Here is a 22,297-nt window from a genome sequence, read left to right as displayed (position 1 = left end):
AGTAAATATTTTATTTTGAGAGGATGGGTGGTTGTTTGGGTTTCTTTTGTTTATTTCCTTTTTTTGGAATACTGAAATAGAATTGATTTACTGAATAGCTTTATTCTTACATAAGGGGTTAACTTAGCTTCCAAAGACTTGTTCTGTAAGCAAGCTTGGTAATATTTCATAGCATGTGGCTAAAAGGTAGGTAATATTAAGAAGTAGCAATCTCTGGCACTGTTTATTTGTGCACTGCCTGTCTTTGAGTATACCATTAAATTCTGCTTCCTGTCTAAGTCTAATGTTCTAGGAGGTGAGCAGTCCAAGATTTTGGTCATGAGGTTTAACAATGAGAGAGAAAGGATTGAAGTATTCCCTATGGAAAGCCCTTTAATGCCCCCCCCCCCCCATCCCTACCTTACTTCCTTAGTCTTCTGACCCCATTCCCTCCAGCAATGGATGGAGCCAGGAAGTGGGTCTTGGCCTCATAAGATAATGGGTATGGCATGTGGTGGGCTGGATTGGCTGCCTTTCTGTGCTTTCCAGCTGGGAAGGAAATCAAACCTCTGCTGTTGCAGGGAATTAGCTGCCTTTCTCTCCTTGGTTTAATTAACTCTTTCTCTACTTGGACCAACCACCCTGAAGGGCCCCGTAAATGCTTGATCACGTTTGTTGGGCATAGCAGTATGAACCATTATCTCTGTGAGATTTCAAGTGCAGTTTCACACCACAGTGACTCTATCTCTGGGGAACGGAGTAGTTTCCCAGCAGTGTATTAACATTGTATGAACCGGGGCACCTGGGTGGCCCAGTTGGTTAAGTATCCGACTTCGGCTCAGGCCATGATCTTGCAGTTTGGAGTTCAAACCCCGCGTCGGGCTCTGTGCTGACAGCTCAGAGCCTGAAGCCTGCTTCAGATTCTGTGTCTCCATCGCTCTATGCCCCTCCCCCACTTGTGCTCTGTTTCTCTGTCTCTCTCAAAAATGAATAAACATTAAAAAAAATCAAGAAAAAAACCCCCATTGTATGAACAATGTTTGAATGACATGAAAATCTCCTTTGTTTTCTTCCCACTTTTTGCCACGGTGGCTTTTTGAGTTTTTGTCATTGAAGATATTAATGACTGCTGAAATCTAAGCTAAATTCAATAACCACTGAACATTATTGTATAACTAATCTTATATCTAGTCTTCACAGTCTTAAAATACTCACATAAATTTTTCTCTTGAGTAATTGAATCCAAAAATGGTTAGTTATTTTCTGCTTATTTTAAAGATCCTTTGGAAGCCATTAGTTTATTTTCATGGTACTTAGACGTTATTTGCCTAAAGAAAGACTATGAATTCTTTTTAACATCAGTAAAACTCAGTAGGTAAAGTGTACACATTTAACTTTAAAATTACTTTAAAATTAAAAAAAATTACTTTAAGATTTATGTACTTGAAAAACGTTTAGTGTGTATGAGGAATGCATATGTGTATATGAAAGTATTTATGAAAAATGAAGTATGCTTCTTCATTTTGAAAAACATGGTACTGATCAATCTGTTTAAATGTGCAGCCTATAAAATATACTCCACTTGTTGACGATCCTAGGGAGAAGAGTCAATTTTATTCTGGGAGTTTTCTTTCAGATTTTTCACACACACACACACACGCACACACACTCCGACAGCCACATATCCCTGGAGCTGGATAGTTGCCAGCAGACCAACCTGTGGATTCCTTTGCCTGGTGTGAAATGTCATTCTTAATCGTTCACTTCTCCGGTTAGAGTTTATGAACTTGAAACAAGACCAACTCTTCTAGTGAGTACCATTAACAAATGGAATTCGATTTTCTTTTAGATTACAGGTCTCCATTTATTGCTTCTGTTAGCGACCAACATGGCGTTGTGTACATCACTGAGAACAAAAACAAAACTGTGGTGATTCCATGTCTTGGGTCCATTTCCAACCTCAATGTGTCACTTTGTGCAGTAAGTTACATCTTCTTCAATCATCTCTCATATTTTCATAATAAAAAGGGCAGCCTCTATATAATATATTATCAATCATGTGTGTTAAAGATCCTTTGGGAAGGGCCAACATGATAATAAATAAAGCCGATTTGTATTCTTTACTGATGAATTCTTTAGTGATCATTTTACATGGTTTTCACTTTTGGGTAGCACTTCATTCAATATTTGGCATTTCTTTCTCTACCCAGAGGTATCCAGAAAAGAGGTTTGTCCCTGATGGTAACAGAATTTCCTGGGACAGTAAGAAAGGCTTTACTATCCCCAGCTACATGATCAGCTATGCTGGCATGGTCTTCTGTGAAGCAAAAATTAATGATGAAAGTTACCAGTCTATTATGTACATAGTTGTGGTTGTAGGTAAGTGGACAGTTTCTTTCCGTATCATTAATATTAGACATTAAAGATTGGCTTCCTATATTAAGATCTTGAAGATTAAAGTATAGGGGGAAGGACAAGGGATATTGAAAAAGATATTAATTCAAGATCTGGTATGGCGCAATTCATTATATCTGCTCTTCTCTACCAAATAAACCTCTGTGCAATTGAGTTTTTCGCCTCTCTTGCCAAGACCAAGGATGGAAAAGAGTGTTATTATCGGAGCGTATTTTATGGAAAATTCAATGTTCAAAGCATTGCTTGGCATCCGTTCTTTTAATTATACCTATCTTACGGAAAATTCAGTAATTTACTAAAGCTGGCTTCATTGGCTTTTGACTACTCAAATTTTACTGCTTTTCTATCCACCGGGCAACATCTTTGAGATTCCTGCAAGTCTGCTTTGTAAGCCTCTGTGGGTGATTTTGCTGGGAGTTACCAAGTATTGCTGAGGCCCTCAGGGAAAAATGATGTGGCACGTTTTGAAGCTGCATCATTTTTGAAAAAAAATCCATGCAAAGTTATATTTGTTTTCCCCCTCTTTCTCTGTGTTTTCAATTTACTTGCTCCAGGGTACAAGATTTATGATGTGGTTCTGAGCCCCCCTCATGGAGTTGAGCTGTCTGTTGGAGAGAGGCTCGTCTTAAACTGTACAGCGAGGACTGAACTAAATGTGGGGATTGACTTCAACTGGGAATACCCTTCTTTGAAGGTAACACTGACAGTTCAAAGCCAGACCTCTAAATACTTTGATAATAAGCTCCAATGGAGTTTGCTTGAGAGAGATAGGGACTTGTCTGGCCAGATAAAATGTAAGGGCCTTAACTCTGTCTCTCTCTCTCTCTCTCTGTCTGTCTGTCTGTCTGTCTGTCTCTCTCTCTCCCACACACACACACACACACACACACACACACACACACTTACTTTAAAAGAACTACAGAACGCATAGCACCCATGGAAAACAGATGCAATGCCAAAAACTCGGTTCCACTCTGCTATAATCAGGCAGTGAAGATTAGTTTTTTCTAGGTGATTACATCTTTCCAGGTTGCATTATTTCTCTGTGCTCCAAAGTCTTTGATCTGTTTTCCCTTTAAGGGAATTTGTCTTTAAGAGGTGGCATGAGACATACTTCTCCTTAAACAGTGGTCATACTTGCTTGTGTTTCTGTGGTACCTGTCCATCTCATTCCCACTATGTGAGGCTTCCAAAATCTTAATTCAGTTGGTTGCATTTATTTCTCTTGAAACCAAATATATTGGTAGCCTAGATGGTGTTAAAAGTTCTGAAGTACCTCTTATTAGCACGAATCGCATTCACCAAGGGCCAAGACTCGGTCCTGTGGGTATCTAGAAGCTACCAGGGGATGTTATGCTGGACTTTGAAAGTTCAGTAAACTCTTTTTCAGCATCAGCATAAAAAGCTTGTTAACCGGGACCTAAAAACTCAATCTGGGAGTGAGATGAAGAAATTTTTGAGCACCTTGACCATAGATGGTGTAACCCGGAGTGACCAAGGGTGGTATACCTGTGCGGCTTCCAGTGGGCTGATGACCAAGCGGAACAGCACGTTCGTCAGGGTCCACGGTAAGCGACGCTGTCCTTTGGAATCATGCCATGCCTTGAAAAGCGAGATCATCTAAATGATGTTAGGTCAGCTAGAGATTCCTGTGTTGTTCATTCAGAAGACATGTCTGAGCTCTTGCGAGGGAGGCCACATGCGCTAGAGATCAAGAGCACAGCTTGGGTTCAAATCCCAACTTTAATGATGAGATGAGCCGAGACAGCAAGTGCTCACTAACTTTTACTTGTTGCAGTGTTTGTGGCTGCCGTTACTACAGTATACTAAGCAGAGTGTTGTTATCTACGATAGTTTTTGCATTTTCATTTTATTTCGAGGCTGAGGGGCCTGTGTGAATAAGCAAGGGCTTTGCAATTGAGGAAACCTGGATTTAATTACTATCTGTGGGGCTTTGAGCAAAATAACTTCGTTTCTTTTTTATTCGCCTTCGCTGATAATCATGTCACATAATAACACGTCAGTGTCCGCGGTTAGGTGGTAATTCATTTGGCACTCAACCTTGGGCCTGGGTAATGATTTTGGATTTTATAATACGGGCATTCATAGAAGGGCTGGAGCCGAGAGAGCCACGCTCTGGTTGACGTTTCCGTAGGATTGCTGCGTCTTTTTTTTTTTTTAATTTTTTTTTTCAACGTTTTTTATTTTTATTTTTGGGACAGAGAGAGACAGAGCATGAACGGGGGAGGGGCAGAGAGAGAGGGAGACATAGAATCGGAAACAGGCTCCAGGCTCCGAGCCATCAGCCCAGAGCCCGACGCGGGGCTCGAACTCACGGACCGCGAGATCGTGACCTGGCTGAAGTCGGTGATTGCTGCGTCTTTTATGTGAAACACTTTAGGGAAGAAAGGGCAGCAGTAGGGAGACCAGATAGGAGGCTTAATTGCATTTATCCCGGTGAGAGCTGGTGAGTGGCTTGGACTGAGTGGTAGAGACAGAAGTGGGGAGAAGTGATCTGGTTCTGGATATGGTTTTGAAGATAGAGTCAACAGGACCCACCCATTGACTCAACGGCTGAGGGGCCTAAGAGAAACAGAATGCAAGCTGACTTGAATCGTTAGCGTGAGGAGGTGAATGAGTGGTGGCTTTATCGACCGAGATGGGGAAGACTGAGAGGGAAGTAAGATTTGGGGCGACGGTGTTGGGTGTGTTTATTTGGACAGGCCCATCAAACGTCCGAGTGGAGATAGTTGATATATAAGTCTGGAACCCGGAGAAGTCAGGGGTGAATGGCACTTTATGGCTGAGCCTGGAGGAAGGTGCAGATAAAGAGAAGGGGTCCGAGGACTGAGTCCTGGGGAAGATGGTGGGTAGGTATCGGGTGCAAGGGGGATGGAGGAGAAGGAGCACCCGAGGTTCCTGGAGGACTTAGAGAAAACTTCCCAGGGGAGCAAACGCTTGAACTGAGACTGGAGCAACCAGTAGGCTTGCAGTGGCCGCTCAGAGAGAGAGAAAGGTAAATCCAGAGGCCAGTTGATGGGGAGAAGCTGGACCGTGACCAAGGACAGGCAGTGTGGAGAATCCCTGAATTGTGGCAACTCACACTCCCTAGATCACGCACTCTTCATTTGAAATGAAAAACCAAACCAAATGACCATTCACTGAAGAAGTTGACATTCGTAGGAGTAATTATTTTTATTGTTTTCCAGAAAAACCTTTTGTCGCTTTTGGTAGTGGCATGGAATCTTTGGTGGAAGCCATCGTGGGAGACCGTGTCAGAGTGCCTGTGAAGTACCTTGGTTACCCTCCCCCGGAAATAAAATGGTAACTATTAGGAATAAAGGCAAAGCATTGTTCCCCCTGAAAGCAAACCCTTAAATTATACTAATTCCCGAGATTTTTTTTTTCCTCCACAGGTATAAAAATGGAAGACCCATTGAGTCCAATCACACAATAAAAGTGGGGCATGTACTGACTATTATGGAAGTGAGTGAAAAAGATACAGGAAATTACACTGTCATCCTTACCAACCCCATTTCGAAGGAGAAACAGAGCCACGTGGTATCTCTGGTCGTGAATGGTGAGTTTGTTCCGCTTTCCTTCTCGGCCCCAAACCGATTATAAAGGGTACGATTACGGCTTCCTACACAGCCAGGCCACCAGTCCTTTGTCACACCTGCTGCTTCACTCACATCAGGAACAGGCTTCTACGTATAAAAATGATCCAGGGGCGCCTGGGTGGCTCAGTGGGTTTAGCGTCCAACTTCGGCTCAGGTCAGGATCTCGCAGTTCGTGAGTTCAAGCCCTGCGTTGGGCTCAGTGCTGACAGCTCGGAGCTTGGAGCCTGCTTCGGATTCTGTGTCTCCCTCTCTCTGCCCTCCCCTACTCACTCTCTCTCTCTCTCTCTCTCTCTCAAAAATAAATAAACATTAAAAAATTTTTTATAGAAATGATCCAGAGCAGTAGAGTTGAGGTGAGGTGTAGGACAGCACGCTCTGGATGTACGTGCTTAAGAGGCCACGCAACTGAACTGTTCAGCAGTCACATGCAGCATTGATGTAGATGATACATTCAATGGCTGTATGCTGTGAAATAAGCACCCCTCCGGGAACAGTTGTTGTGTTGCCTTTGACCTTGTCTCACGGAAGTGTGCACCTGGCATGCAAATGTTTAAGAGCCTTTTTGAATTTTGTGGGAAGCTGCTACTTTGAGGCATAGGCAGATCCCAGCTCAGAAGGCTTTTGCAGGTTGACATTGGCTGGCTGGAAGTTAAAAAAATTTTTTTTTTTTTAAAAACAGGAGTCTAAGATCTATCTGACTCTGAGGCTATAAAGGGAAGATAAAAAGTTTTTGATCTAAGGATGATTTGAACTTTGTTCTTTCAAGCTGAAAGTGTCCTGGATGGGGAATAAAATGGTATTATGGTCAAGGAAGTGTTTGAGATGCTAAGTCAATGGACAACAGGTGTCTATATAGCAGGACTTATCAGGACCTTTAATATGCTTATGTATGTTGCCATTCTCCAGGGGGAGAGACATAGAGTATTGAGAGTTTAACAAAATTATTTGAGCCGAGCATCCCCCTCCAACCCGAGAAATCCACTCATCTCTTGCTCTAGACACAGTTTGGGAAATGCTTCTCTGTTGGCATTCTTTGTTCTCCCTATGGGCGCAGCACATTACAACTTCAGGATCTTCTCTTATAACGTTAGGGTGCTTCCCCACATATCCTGCCGCTGCTCTGTATGTCTGCTGAGGTTGACTTCATTTCTTTGCTGGGACGTCAGCTTCAGGGAGTATTTTAAAGAAAATAGGTTGCAGAAATGTCATTTAGAAGCCACTCGGGAGGAGGGGATTTGGGAAAGGCGAGAAGCTAGAAAGCTCATAAGTAGGGTAGGGAGAAGCAAATGAGCACAAAACAAAGATGTAAAAATGGATAGTGTATAAGCCCATCTCGAGAATTCATGAAGCCACTAACCATTTGATTCACCTTAGCATTTACCCTGCCAGATAAAATGAACATAAAAAGTCAAAATTTGAGAGTATAATCCGAATCTTTAAGTTGATGATGATGGGAGAATAGTTTTGCATTAATGACTTTGGAGCCAAAAAAAGGAAAGAAAAAAAAAGGGTGAGAAAAAGGAAGAGGGGGAGGGAAGAAAAGGAAGGAAAGGAGGGAGAGAGGGAGGAAGGAAGGAGGGAAAGAAGTGGAAGAAGGAGACGGGGAGGGAGGAGGAAGAGAGGTAGGTGATCTTGGGCAAGTCATTCGACTTTTCTGTTTCATTCTTATGTGTAAAAGGGACAATGATAGTGGCTATGAGGATCGAATGGATTATTCTGGCTAGAGCACTTAGAACGATGCCCGGCACATAATAAGCGTATTTACTGTGCTAGTCACAATGATTTTATGCCTTTCCTGTCCTGATCTCTTGAGACTGGAAGCACAGGGAGAGCTATCCCCAACATGTAGGGATAACATGTAGGGATAACAAGGCAGAGAGAGGGTGTCCAGACTTGTGCAAAGTCCTCCGCTGGCGAGGAGGATGACTTTTGCTAGAAGTTCCGTGTCCTGTTTCCAAGTCTAGCTGTTCTTTGAGAAAGAAAATGGGAGTGGAATCATATGCTTATAGAAACATAGGCCTTGGTTGATGAAAGCTTCCCCCTTCCGCTCCTCCAAGCCGATTGACAATTCAAAAGTGACTTTTCCCGTCTCCAGTCCCACCCCAGATTGGCGAGAAATCCCTGATCTCTCCGGTGGATTCGTACCAGTACGGCACCACGCAAACGCTGACGTGCACGGTCTACGCGGTCCCACCGCCACATCACATCCGCTGGTACTGGCAGCTGGAGGAGGAGTGTGCCTACAGGCCTGCGTGAGTAGGACCCCGTCCTCTTTTGCCCTGCTGTTCTGCATTTCATGCAGCCATGCTGCGGTGTGATTCCATTCCCCCGGAGAAGGCCCTTCCTAAGAAAGTTCTGCCCCAAGCGGTGCTTTCCATCTTTCTCCACGTCTTAACATTTTAGGAGATGTCTTTCGTTGGTGTCCCACTTTGAGATCAGCTAGCTCTCTGTTCCTAGGTTGGCACACCTCTCCAAATGCAGGCCCTTCCCTCACATTGCCGATCGCCAATCTTTGTTTCTTTCCCTTACTCCAAGCAACTGGTGAATACCACGTCTCTCCTTATCTGGGAGAAGGTCCATCTCAGAGGAAGAGCTGATGGATGAGAGCCTTTGGCTTCTCAGGCCCAGCTTATCAGGTTCTAACACGAGTCCAGACATCCTTAGGAAAAAAAAACCCAGGCCACCCACTATCACCCTGAGCCGTTCACTTCCTGTTGTTGTTTTTGAGACGGCCTCTACTAGTTTCTTCCTCAGATGCTGACCATTTCCTACACAAAGGCCACAGTCCCAGGGAGATTGCTTTAAGAAGCCCAATGACTTCTTAGTTTCCTTGTCTTCCTTTGAACTAAATTAACTTGAATTGTCTTGTCGATTCAATTTATGAATGGAGGTTTGTTCCCAGAATAGCTGTTTCCCTCCTGTATCCTGAATGAATCTACCTAGAACCTTTTCCTTCTTTGCTGAGGCCTATTTTTATTTGGCGCCAAGTCTTGTAACATGGCAGGGTGCGCTGAAAGTTATTTCTAAGAACGTAGTAACCAAAGTCTGACTCCTTTCCTCGCTATGGATCTGAACTAAAGGAAAGTTAAGTCGTAATAAGAGCTGTTATTTCTTCCTTATAGCCAAGCTGTCTTAATGACAAACCCATACACTTGTAAAGAATGGAGAAATGTGGATGACTTCCAGGGGGGAAATAAAATTGAAGTCAACAAAAATCAATTTGCCCTAATTGAAGGAAAAAACAAAGTGAGTTTGAAGTTCTTTAAATTGAAAATCTCTCTCTCTCTCTCTCTCTCTCTCTCTCTCTCTCTTTGATGGAAGGGTGGGAGGATGGAGTGGAAGCATGGTGTAATCATACGTGAGGGATGTTAGAGATTGATAGTCACATTAATTGTACGATAAAATACTAACATATTAAGTCAGTTTGAAAACACCATTGACTGTTAGAAGCACCATCGCCTTATTAGTATCTTATCAGAGAAAGATAAAACACATATGCTGTTAGCTCTGTACATCGATTGTAAGGTGATTCTGATTTTACGAATATGGAAATGAGAAAATGTGTGCAGTGTTAGGCTAAAATACATGATTTCCCTTTTGGTTTCCAAAGTCTATTTTGTGTAATGTGTGAGCCACACCAGGATAATGATAATTGTGTGGATTTGAGAGAGGTCAGTGCGGGAGTATGAATGGAGTAGGCGGGTCTTACAGGTTGAATTTGAGTCTGAATGCATGCGCATGAACACAGCCTCCATCGTTTACGGCCTGGGATTTGTTTTTTTCATAGACTGTAAGTACCCTTGTTATCCAAGCGGCAAATGTGTCAGCTTTGTACAAATGTGAAGCCGTCAACAAAGCTGGGAGAGGAGAGAGGGTTATCTCCTTCCACGTGACCAGTGAGTACTGCTCTCTGGGGGGGGAGGGGGCGTTGGATCTCTTGCCAAGGGGGTGCTAAGCTGTCTGATAGTCTGTGGTCCTTGCCATTCTTGAGTGGCATGGTGGTTTTGGAAAAGGCCTTGGACTGACACTGGGGATGCTTTTGTTCGTAAATGAAGACTTCTCAGGGAGCTCCTGGGCTCATGTGAAATCAGCACAACTGACTCCTGTTCGCTCAGGGGAGAGAATGGTTTTACGTATGTTTTTTTAATTTTTAAAAAATTTATTTTAGAGTACGAGTGAGAGAGAGAGTAGGGGAGAGGGACAGAGGGAGAGGGAGGGAGAGAGAGAGAGAGAGAGAGGGAGAATCCCAAGCAGGCTCCATGCTCAGCACAGAGCCCGACACGGGGCTTGATCCCATGACCCAGGGATCCCAAAATCAAGTGTCGGATGCTCAACCAACTGAGCCCCCAGGTGCCCCTGTTTCACATATTTTTAGCCACTAGTCCTGGGTACTAGTTATGTCCCCACCATCTGAGTCTAGCATAGTGTGTGGCTTCTTGGGGTTCAATCAGTGTTGGTGGGCTTGCTGCTGAGCAGCTGACAGCATTGACTGGAGGTAATTGTAATGACATAGGGACAGTTTCCTCCCAATGCTGCTGATTCTGCCTGTTCATCTTAGCTTTATGGATAAGCTTTAGCTGACTGCACTGGGTGAAATAGTTTAACGTGGGCTAATTCGTTGTCGTAATTATAGCCTTAATGTCATTGAGTGTGATGTGTTGATGAGGAACTCATTTTTAAAATTCCGTGTTATAATTATCTGCTGTAAATAGGTCTTGGATTTTTTATTTTCGTCTCAAAAACTGTGTTTAGGGCTCAAAGTGGAGATTTGATACATATCTGAGGACTGCACCTTAGTAAAATAACCTATTTTGAGTCCCGAGCTGTCTCGTGCGGTTGTTTCCCTGTGTGACATCGTCTGGGATTGCGAGGGCGTCACTTTTCTTGGTGCTTTATAGCAGTCTAGGGGCGGCAAGAAGGCAAAAGCGCGCTGCCCAAATTAAGTCGCCATTTTCTAGCCATGGGTTTTGTATTTCAGGGGGCCCTGAAATCACTTTGCAGCCCGGCACCCAGCCGACCGAACAGGAACGGGTGTCTTTGTGGTGCACTGCAGACAGAACTACGTTTGAGAACCTCACGTGGTACAAGGCTGGCTCTCAGGCTCTGCCAGTCCACGTGGGAGAGCTGCCTACACCCATCTGCAAGAACTTGGATGCCCTTTGGAAAATGAATGCCACCACGTTCTCTAATGGCACAAGCGACACTTTGATCCTGGAGCTCCAGAACGCATCCTTGCAGGACCAAGGAGATTATGTGTGCTTTGCTCAGGACAGGAAGACCAAGAAAAGACATTGTGTGGTCCGACAGCTCACGGTTTTAGGTAGGGAGGCAACTCTGGATCATCAAAGACTGTTGGAATGCCTTCAGTGTAGGGCTTTTGGGGACTGTGAGAAAATAACTATCGTATAGGAGCCTATGAAGTAGACGGGTACACACTCAGCTTATTCACTGAAAGTCCTTGAGGCAGAAAGAGGCGGATAGTGGTGAAATGATGTATTAAAAAGAGAAAATAGCATGGTTCCTGCCAGCTCTAATGATAGGATTTCATTAGGATTTCTGAGGGATGAGCCTAAACTGGGGAAATTTCTACTTTATCCTTGGACATTTATTTATTTTAGTAGACACATGTTCATGGAATGCCTACTGTGAGCTAAGAAGGTTCCAGAAATTCAGAGTGGTGAGGAGGTAGATAAGATAAGAACACAGGCAACCACCAGGCGGTCGTAGCACATTGAGGTCTTGGTGTCCATGAGGAGAGGAATTGTTTTGTTTTACTCCTTATAGTAGCTCGCATCAGAGAACACAGTGGCACATGCTAGGTGCTCAGTAAGATACCTACTACATGAAGAGTGTGACAATGGGGTTGTTTAGGGCCTGTGAGAGCCCATGGGAGGGGTGCACCACTCACTGCTTGTCCCTCTGGGTCATCCCGTGTAGTCCAGCATAAGATCAATGGGATGATAATTTTAGTGAGCAGATAGCTTTGTAAATTCCACATGGAGCCACTCTCCACACCTTATCTAACCTTGTGTCTTGCGCAAAAGCTATGCGGCCATGCCTCTGTCTCTGGGGAAATCAGACAAACTTGGGAAAGTCTCTTTGTGCCGACTCCCTCCATTTTCTCCTCTCTTTAGTGTCCCTTTCCAGTTTCTGGGATGTGTGCATTCTCTGATTTTACTGTTAAGATGGGGAACTGCCCAGGTGAATGAATCTATACTAAGGTTTTGGAGGAATAATGTCTTCTTCAGAGGCCTTGGCATATTTTAAGAGGTATCCTCAGATAGACACTAGGGTAGTGTTTGCTAGTGTTAAGACTTAGGTGTCAAAAGAAGGAATTTTTTTGGGGTGAAGTCATTCCCAGGGCCCTTTGTATCTTATCACATATATGACCATCTTGGGGACCGGTCCTGTTTCAAATTAAAGGAAGAATTCAGAAAGAGATATGAAAGAGACCATGCCCAGGAAATATGTGCTCACAATGACCTGGTTTGCTTCTCTAAGGACTCCTAAGTCGTTTTCCTAAAATTATCCTTAGAAATAGAATAGAGCCCAGGACATTTGCTTAAATCCCAGTGTAGTTCACCACTGAGGTGATCCCATTTTGCTAAATATTGCAGTGGATTCTTTCAGCAAGATTGCTTTCAATTGCTTTGGACAAGATATTTCTATAATGCTTTGATGAAAGGGTACATCTGAAGTTTTGCTGTACATTGAAACAAATACCCATGAGCTTAATTTTTGAAATCTTTGACTTTCTTTAGGGATTATTGTCTTGCTTGTTTGTGTTTTAGTGGAAATGGCACCAGACTAGTCTTATAAGCTCATTAGTTCAAATGTTCACTGAGTTATAGGGACTTGGAGAAGTTGTTTAACCCCCTTAACTACAGTTATTTCATCTGCAAAAGAAGGTTAATATTCTTGTCCATTGTATGATTGATAATGAGCCACAGAAATAGTGTAAGTGAGTTTTGTAAAAAGTGCCAAATATACATAAGGCATTCTTTGTTGAATTACACTGAAGGTTTGCACTTACCAAGAGAAACATGCAGAATTCAAGGGTGTCACTGTCTCGAACTTTCGTGGGAGGGAAAGTTTCCCCTTGGGGAAGCTGTGTCTAGTTAGAAGAAAACCCCATAAAGGTGACAACCTTTATTTTGTGATGTGACGACCAGCTAGAATCACTAATAAGGATGTCCAAAGTGATCTCTGTCAACTGTCCTGACTTATTTCTTCCATTAACTTTATTCAGTGGCCAAGAGTAATGTTATTAGCTTCTATGTATTTTCAGCTTAGTAAATCAGTGGTTTACTGTTTATTAAGTTTAAACTATAAGTTTACTGATGCTAAAACCATTTCAGAAGTTTTAACTACATGTTGTATGATTTTTGTATGTGTGTGTGTGCACAGAGCGTGTGGCACCCATGATCACAGGAAACCTGGAGAATCAAACAACAAGTATTGGTGAAACCATCGAAGTTTCGTGCACCACGTCTGGGAATCCCCCTCCACAGATTACGTGGTTTAAAGATAATGAAACACTTGTTGAAGACTCAGGTGAATAGACTATGTCTATCTCTGGTTGGTTGCAGAATTCTCAGAGATAGGATCTAAAACCCACCTTATGCCTTGATTTGTTTTAGGTAGGAAAAAAGCAATATTAGTGTCCATGGTCTGGCTCATTTCATAGACTCAGAATTCAGAGCCTTGTTGAATTCTCATGGAAGCTGGGACTGGTGATGAGTCAGCAGTGCCTCCTGTATCACTCTTTGGAATTAGATGCTCATCCAAGAAAAGACATCATTTATATTTTTAAATTTTTTCCTAAACAACTCCACCACATCACCTCATAAATGGAAACAACCATTTTTCTTTTCTTTTAGGTATTGTACTGAAAGATGGGAACCGGAACCTAACCATCCGCAGGGTGAGGAAGGAAGATGAAGGCCTGTATACGTGCCGGGCATGCAGTGTTCTTGGGTGTGCAAAAGTGGAGGCATTTTTCATCGTGGAAGGTCAGTGGAAATTCATGGACACATCGGGTGTTTTTAGAAAATTAGCTTGTGTTGTATATATGCTCATACACTTTGGGTGGGAGGATTATAGGTGATTTTTTTTTGTTTATTTTTTTTTTGAGAGAGAGAGAGAGTGCATACACGTGTGAGTGGGGGAGGGGAAGAGAGAGACTCCCAAGCAGGCTCTGCGCTATTAGCATGAACCTGACTTGGGGCTTGATCCCATGAACCGTGAGATCATGACCTGAGCCGAAATCAAGAGTCAGATGTTCAACCGACTGAGCCACCCCAGTGGGAGTATTTTGGTGATTTTTTATATTCTTTGTACTTTGTAAATTTTCTGCTCTAAGTATATATTATTTCAACTAGAAAAAATAATCAGTGTTATTTTAATTCTACTTGAATCATATTTCCCATCCTGGCAGTACTCGCTATGGGAAAATTCTTAGCCAGGCAGGTAGAATATCCTCCTTTCCCTTGTTTCTTTTCTTCATTTGAATGGATCGATTAACTTGTTGTAGAAGTGATACCTCTATATTTTCTTGGGAAAACACTGGAATTACTGCTTAATCGTCAAAATCAGTGCTATCCAGACAATCACAAGGGTTCATAGTTTTCACTGGACTGCAGATAATTAAAATTGTGAACAACAGACCATTGCTCCAATGGCATGGAAATTTTAGGGTGTCTAAATGTGAAAGGAAACTCCTATGTGTGTGCAGGAGTGATGTGAAATCTGGCATTTTCCCAGATGGGAAAGGTAATTTGTGACAGAAAGGGGAAGAAAGAAGGATGGTGACAGAAGGAAAAACGGATGGATTTTTATGAACTCGTCCTCACTTGTCTCTCAAACTCTAGATTTTATTTCCCTCAATCTATCAAATCTTGCATCTTGGTGACTTGTTTTCACATTTGTAGGCTTCTCACCATTTTATAGATTGCACTTGCAAATAAAGATTTCAAGTGTGTGAAATAAATAAAAATTTCAAGTGGCATGGTGCTTTTGTCACTTCCAGAGGGCTTCATGTTAAGGGCAGGTCCTAGTGGGGGCTTCCAGCTCTTTCTCATGCCCTGCCGCATCTCCCTGAGCTGTTTGCAGCGGGTTACCCCTGCCTAAGTAGGAAACATTGGCACAGAACTTACATTTACTTAGTTCCCAAAAAGAATAATACTGAGAAGGAGAGAAGTAGATATTTAATGTGTCGGTTAGTCTTCCTAATGTTAACATGGAGATAATATTAACATGGAAGTTATAATTACAGTAAAACCTTGAATTGCGAGTAACTTGTTCTGCGAGTGTCCTGCAAGGTGAACAAACATTTCTAATAAGTTATTCAATAACTGATTGTTTAACTTGATAAACGAGTGATGTCTTGCAATATGAGTGTCACATGATCACAACTGAACCAATGGTTCTTGAAATTCTCTTTGAGATACACATGCTTTGGATTACAAGCATGTTTCCAGAATGAATTATGCTCGCAAACCAAGGTTTTATAGTGTATTAATTGTTAATTATATTAATATTAATTATATAGACAATTGAATCTTTGAACTCTTTACTAGGTATAATGGACTTTAAAATCTGTGTGTATGGGGCGCCTGGGTGGCTCAGTCGGTTGAGCGACCGACTTCGGCTCAGGTCACGATCTCACAGTCTGTGAGTTCGAGCCCCATGTCGGGCTCTGTGCTGACAGCTCAGAGCCTGGAGCCTGCTTCGGATTCTGTGTCTCCGTCTCTCTCTGCCCCTCCCCTGCTCATGCTCTGTCTCTCTCTGTCTCAGAAATAAGTAAACATTAAAAAAAATTAAAAAAAAAATCCGTGTGTATAAAAAGAAAGCCACGAGGTGCCTGTTTGCTGAGTCAGTTAAGGGTCTGACACTTGATTTTGGCTCAGGTCATGATCTCACAGTTGTGAGACTGAGCCCAGGTTGGGCCCTGTATTGGTCCCCACACTGGGCTCCACATCAGGCTCCGTGCTGGGCATGGAGCCTGCTTTAGATTCTCTCTTCCTCCCTCTCCCCCTCCCCCTTCCCTGCTTGTGCTTACACTCTGTTTCTCAAAAAAAAAAAAAAAAAAAAATTAATAGAAAAAATTAAAGAAGAAAGTTTCTTCAATAGAACCACCAGAGAAACAAAATCTACTTCCAGGCATAGTTGGTACTTGTCCCCAGACTGTTAACTCTTATTCGGCTAACTAGTTACTTACTTGGACTTCTGCCTTTTTCAGGCTGCCTTGGGCCACTTGAACGGCTTATTTGATTCACTCTGCACTCATCCATCGGGAAGCCCCATGTGCTAATTGCTTCCTTATCACCTCTCTGCTAATCACTCCTAGCTCAAAAGCTCTGGCATTTAATTTCTCCCACTCAGAGCGTCATCTGCCGCTTCCTTGCTGACCTCTACCTTTCCTTTCGTGGGTGGTTTCAACTCATCTTGCCAGGCCATACGGGACGCCCTCATCTTGGATTTCTCTCTTTTCTTCACTCAGACTCCTGCCAATCAAGGGCAGGGTAGTGTAATGGTTAACTGGTGTTGGACAGACTTGTTTAATTCTTCGCCATTCCACCCACTTGCTGTGTGCCCTTGACGGAGTAGCTTAACCTCTTTGAGCTCGTTTCTCCATCTGAAGACTGAGAGTTGCTGAGAACATCAAGAGGGATGACATATTTAAAGGACTGAGCACCTAGGAGGTGCATGGTAGCCAGTAACTTGCTGACCACTTGTTTTCTTATATAATCCTTTCTCAAACTCCATTCAGATGAAAACTGAGACTCTCCGTGCAAAACCGGGTATTTATTCCATCCCCTGCCAAATAACTACTTTTCTCCCCTGTAGAATGGAATCTGTTTTCTTTCCATCGAAGACTGCTCTTCCTTCAACCCTTCTTATGATTTTTTTCTTTTAAGACATCAACATTTCTATCCTTGATATCCTTAATTCCTGTCTTTAACTTTAGAATTTTATCGTTGGAGGGGCGCCTGGGTGGCTCAGTCGGTTAAGCGTCTGATTTCGGCTCAGGTCATGATCTCACAGTTTGTGAGTTCAAGCCCTGTGTTGGACCTTGTGCTGTGTCTCTCAATAATAAATAAATGTTAAAAAAATTAAAAAGAATTTTATCTTTGGAGGTTTTCATGAGCAGTGTTTTGCAAACTTTAAATTATCCATTAAGAATGTTATAGACTCAGGGCACCTGGGTAGCTCAGTCAGTTAAGCATCCAACTTCAGATTGGTCATGATCCTCCCATTTGTGAGTTTGAACCCCACGCTGGGCTCTGTGCTGACAGCTCAGAGCCTGGAGCCTGTTTCAGATTCTGTGTCTCCCTCACTCTCTGCCCCTCTCCCTTCCATGCTCTCTCTCTCTCTCTCTCTCTCTCTTTCTCTCTCTGTCTCTCAAAAATAAACATTAAAAAAATTAAAAAAAAAGAATGTTATAGATCCCTTCAAGTTAGATGCTTGTGACTATTATTATCTAGGATTTTTTCCAAGTTGGTAAACTTGAGATCTTGCTTTATTGTTGAACTTTGTCCTCTTATATCAAAAGGTATGAGTTTTCAGCATTCCGTTGTGTCTTTCTAGGTGCCCAGGAGAAGACGAACTTGGAGGTCATTATTCTAGTAGGCACAGCAGTGATTGCCATGTTCTTCTGGTTATTACTTGTCATCGTTCTACGGACCGTTAAGCGGGTAACAAAATCATTTCCCTTCCATCCCATGTACGTTGGTTTTCATGATTAATGAAAGCTGACTGGGGCTCTTTGAGTTGTTTCTTCCCATTGTTATTGGCTCAATGGGCACAATTTTATTTCAATACAATAACATTCTTTCCCACTTTCTTTTGGCTGGACCACTGGGCTTTAATTGATAGAAGCCACTAGAGGAGAAAAGGGCTTGGACTGTCCAATGTAATTAAGATTTAAGTACTTCATTTGGAGCTCATTTGGGGGTTGAGGGGACACTGGATGCAGGATTATAATAGGACTGACTCTCAAACTCCATGAATTTTATTTGAAAATGAGACATCAGGAATGGGGCTTCCATAAACAACAATAATAAGCACACAAAAAAACAACAGCCAGACAACAGAGTGTATGTGACTGGAAGGAATAATGATTTCCAGGCCAATGGAGGGGAACTGAAGACAGGCTACTTGTCCATCGTCATGGATCCAGATGAACTGCCCTTGGATGAACACTGTGAACGTCTGCCTTATGATGCCAGCAAGTGGGAATTTCCCAGAGACCGGCTGAAACTAGGTGTGTTTTCAAGTGATATTAATTTGGTGTTGGGTTTACCAAGCCATCTCTTCCTCCTTTTGGACAATGACAGATATAGTCTATTCACATGTTGGATTCAGGTTCAGAATATTCATTCTGTCTGTGGAATTTGAGTCATCATCCTTTTGGTCACTTAGAAGTAGGGTCCCTCTACAATAATCCAAAGTAGGGCATTTGGAGAGTGAAGCGGGGGAGATATTATTCAATGATTAAGCCAAGACAAGGGAGTGAGCTGGACTCTCCAAGTTAAACTGGGGTGTGCGGGTGATCCGATCTAGTCGGAATCTCTGTGTCACTTTGATGCTGTAATAGTCCAAGTCTGTTTGGTTTGGTGTCGTTGTTGACTATAGGTAAGCCCCTTGGCCGTGGTGCCTTCGGCCAAGTGATCGAAGCAGATGCCTTTGGAATTGACAAGACAGCGACTTGCAAGACAGTGGCTGTCAAAATGTTAAAAGGTAAAAGCAAAATTACATGGTGATGTATCTCTCTATCTGTTTCATCTGGTCTGCAGACGTAATGCAAGGCTTGTATCAGCAGCCCTGCAGTTAGGTGAGCCCACTAGCCAAGCAGGTAGCCAGCTTATGCCTTTGTGCAAATTGGGGACAAGTTCCTCTTTCATAGCGTCCTGCCAGGGTACATGGCCTTCCAGGCAAAGTTGAGGATGGGTTTCAGCTTCATCCACTTCCCCACTTTGCCTGGGAGCCCATGCACAGCTGTACTTTGTGGCCTGACTCTAGGAAAAAAAAAAATACCTTGATTATGTAAAAATTGTTCTTTAATCTCTTATGGTGCATTGGTAAGATAATTATAGACCATGTAGAGACATGGAAAGAAACTTAATATAATAAGTAAAAATAGTAGAGTGCAAAAATAGCATGTCTCCTAGGATTGGAGTATGTAAAAGATTTTCCCCTGTAAAAGATAATGGTTGCACTAGGGACAAAAGGACCATGGGTGACATTTTAAACATTAAAAGCCTTGTAAACAATTGTTAATCCTAATGGTAATGGTGTTCTGGCCTTGTCGTTTTAATTTGGGGAGGTGGTGCATGTAAAGCTCTTAGCTCCAGTTGTGATGTGCTTTCGTTGATGAGGCACACTGACCCTTGGCCCATAGGTCTTGTGCATTGCAAAGCCATCTCTCTCTCTCTCCCTCCGCCTCGTCGCCCTTCTGGCTAAGGGAGTGTGCCATTCTGAGGTGGCTCATCAGGGTCTGAGGTGTGGATCGCGTCTGTGAATTAGAGGGAAGTGTACAGGATCACTCTCGCAGTTTTAGCCTCATCGGCCTCATGGGCCAACTGGCCTTGCCAGCTGGCCCTTGTGAAATTTCCTGCTTGGCACCGATTGGCGGGAACTTCAGCATAGCCCCTAACACATAAGGATATTTAATACATGGTGTTGCTTCCTTACCAGGAAGCACTGAAATAATCAGGCCCTAAGAAGCATAGTCAACCTGATACATGAAAATCCAATTTTGTAAAGGAAAGAAAATCTGGGTGTGATTCCATTTGCAGATGTATTCTCTGCTTTGCAAAAGACTTCACAATGGATTCCTTTAAATGTCAAACATTCTGGGTGCACTTACAGTAAGAATTTGATTTAGAATTGGAAAATATAATTTATATTTGACTTTTAATGCACTTAATCTGTAAATTGGGTTGGTTACAGCTGTGTTGTCCCTGGAGGGTAAGTTGCACACATGCATGCAGTGGGGCACTGATCCTCTTAAGCTAATGCCCACATTTATGATTTCCCTGTTTGCTGTGTATTTGTAGAAGGAGCCACACACAGTGAACACCGAGCCCTCATGTCTGAACTCAAGATCCTCATTCATATTGGCCACCATCTCAATGTGGTCAATCTTCTAGGTGCCTGTACCAAGCCAGGAGGTGAGTATCTGTGGAGGGTTTTGGTTGCCTGATGATTCTGGCATTTAGTTCTCTGCTGGTGTTTCAGGGAAACCACTCAACTCCCATGGCCTTGATTTCCTTAACTTAGGATACTATGCCAGATTCCTAGATACGAATATATTTCATGGAGGTTTAATGGGCTCTATAAGTTCTTCTGGAACTTCCTGTGAGTTAAAAAATGCTGCCTCACTCTACTGCAGTTTGCTACTTGTGTAATAGATGTTCAGATGAAAAAAGTAAACCTCTCAAAAAACTTGAAAGCAAAGACCTTAAGAGTAGTTCCCCCTGAAATGGAGTCCTCTTAGGTGATTGTGTTGAAAAGCAAGAGAGTGGATTTTCTTCTGAAATTTTGGTTGATCAGGTTGTGGGATTGCCTTTTGGAAAAAGAAAAGCTACGCTGTAAGGGCATTGTGACCCACTGATTTCTGTGATCCTGTCCCCAGTGAAAGGTTGTAGCATCTTCTATGGTATTTTCTTGTTCATCAGTGTATTAAACACTTGATGAGATACATGAGCGGAAACATTTTTCTCTCTGACATGCTGTGCTGTCTGCAGGGCCACTCATGGTGATTGTGGAATTTTGCAAGTTTGGAAACCTGTCAACTTACTTAAGGGGCAAGAGAAATGAATTTGTCCCTTACAAGGTATGTCATTTCTTAACTCAGCTCTGGTCACATTGTAAAACGGAAGAAAACACAAAGTGATACAGGTTAATCTTCTTTTGTTAAAACCCCGTGAAGAACTTGTGAGGGGGCGCCTGGGTGGTTCAGTCAATTAAGTGTCCGACTCTTGATTTTGGTTCAGGTCATGATCTCAACAGTTCATAAGATCGAGCCCTGACTCGGGCTCTGGGCTGATAGTATGGAACCTGCTTAGGATTTTTTTTCTCTCTCTCTGCCCCTCCCCTGTTTGCGCTCTCTCTCTCTCTCTCTCTCTCAAAATAAATAAATAAATAAACTTAAAAAAAAAAAAAGAACTTGTGAGGAATCTTCTTGGCTGTTGGAACCTCTTTTACCTACTGGGGAACATATCTTCTCATGTTTTATTTTTTTGTGATTCTAATTTACTGAGCCATTATAGATGGTGCCTGAGGGGGCAGGAGGAGGAGGAAAGGGAAGGATGGAGAAAAGGATGGCTTTGGATTATATTCTCTCTCTCCTAGCAGTATTTGGCCCCATGGAATGTCAGCCCCTCTGTAAAGAGCACCCTAATGTTGGAAGTGTATCTGGGATAGACTTGAAACAGGCATTTATCTCTAAGCTAAAGAAGGAGCAGGGTGCCTGGGTGGCTTAGTCGGTTAAGCGTCTGACTCTTGATTTTGGTTCTGGTCATGGTCTCATAGTCCGTGAGTTCGAGCCACGTGTTGTGCTCTGCCCTGATGGTGCAGAGCCTGCTTGGGATTCTTTCTTCCTCTCTGTCCCTCCCTGCTTGCTCTCTCTTTCAAGACAGGTAAAAATAAACTTAAAAAATAAAACATAAAGAAGGAACTAGGCTTCATGGAAGAAAATTTATTATGTAGAACATTTGCCCAAAATTTCAGCCCAGAGATTCCATATTCTTGCAATTGATGTCCTTCTTGTCTGCTTTTAATAGTTACAATTATTTTTATAGTTTACTACATTTTAGACATCTTGTTTGCATTCAAAGAATTTGTTCATTTGCTTCATTGTAGACCAAAGGGGCACGATTTCGTCAAGGGAAGGAATATGTTGGGGAAATCACTATGGATCCGAAACGCCGTTTGGATAGTATCACGAGTAGTCAGAGCTCAGCCAGCTCTGGATTTGTTGAGGAGAAATCCCTCAGTGATGTGGAGGAAGAGGAAGGTACCTGTCATTGCTTTCTTCATATGTAACGCATGCTTTTGCAGAAAAGAGAAGGTGATAAGGTGTTATGAGGAATTTTGTCATGGGAAAAGTTCAGTACTCCCTAAAACTTGAAAGAGACCTGAATTTTGAGACTCCCACCATTCAGTCTTTCAAAAGTGAAGTGTGGAAGCCCTGAATAAGCAGCTGACTAGGTTGTGAGGCAAAGCGCAGAGAGCCTGAGAAATCTCAGGACCCCACGAGGGCTAAGCAGTCGACCATT

At 42.8% G+C, this 22,297-nt stretch overlaps 1 protein-coding gene across 1 annotated transcript in view; it reads left to right on the top strand.

The window, feature by feature from the left end:
• KDR (kinase insert domain receptor) overlaps positions 1 to 22,297 on the top strand; it is a 46,733-nt gene that overhangs the window by 8,226 nt on the left and 16,210 nt on the right. The window contains exons 4-21 of the mRNA XM_060654992.3: positions 1,829 to 1,959; positions 2,190 to 2,358; positions 2,949 to 3,088; positions 3,785 to 3,962; positions 5,604 to 5,718; positions 5,811 to 5,974; positions 8,110 to 8,266; positions 9,137 to 9,260; positions 9,802 to 9,910; positions 10,993 to 11,334; positions 13,422 to 13,568; positions 13,895 to 14,026; positions 17,604 to 17,710; positions 18,144 to 18,279; positions 18,651 to 18,755; positions 20,075 to 20,188; positions 20,765 to 20,853; positions 21,882 to 22,035. Of these exons, the coding sequence (XP_060510975.1) occupies positions 1,829 to 1,959; positions 2,190 to 2,358; positions 2,949 to 3,088; positions 3,785 to 3,962; positions 5,604 to 5,718; positions 5,811 to 5,974; positions 8,110 to 8,266; positions 9,137 to 9,260; positions 9,802 to 9,910; positions 10,993 to 11,334; positions 13,422 to 13,568; positions 13,895 to 14,026; positions 17,604 to 17,710; positions 18,144 to 18,279; positions 18,651 to 18,755; positions 20,075 to 20,188; positions 20,765 to 20,853; positions 21,882 to 22,035 (2,613 nt within the window). The remainder of the gene's footprint in view (positions 1 to 1,828; positions 1,960 to 2,189; positions 2,359 to 2,948; positions 3,089 to 3,784; positions 3,963 to 5,603; positions 5,719 to 5,810; positions 5,975 to 8,109; positions 8,267 to 9,136; positions 9,261 to 9,801; positions 9,911 to 10,992; positions 11,335 to 13,421; positions 13,569 to 13,894; positions 14,027 to 17,603; positions 17,711 to 18,143; positions 18,280 to 18,650; positions 18,756 to 20,074; positions 20,189 to 20,764; positions 20,854 to 21,881; positions 22,036 to 22,297) is intronic.

This window comes from Panthera onca, chromosome B1, assembly GCF_046562875.1.
Source record: "Panthera onca isolate mPanOnc1 chromosome B1, mPanOnc1 haplotype 2, whole genome shotgun sequence".
NCBI lineage: Eukaryota > Metazoa > Chordata > Mammalia > Carnivora > Felidae > Panthera > Panthera onca.
This window is presented reverse-complemented; position numbering and strand designations above follow the sequence as displayed.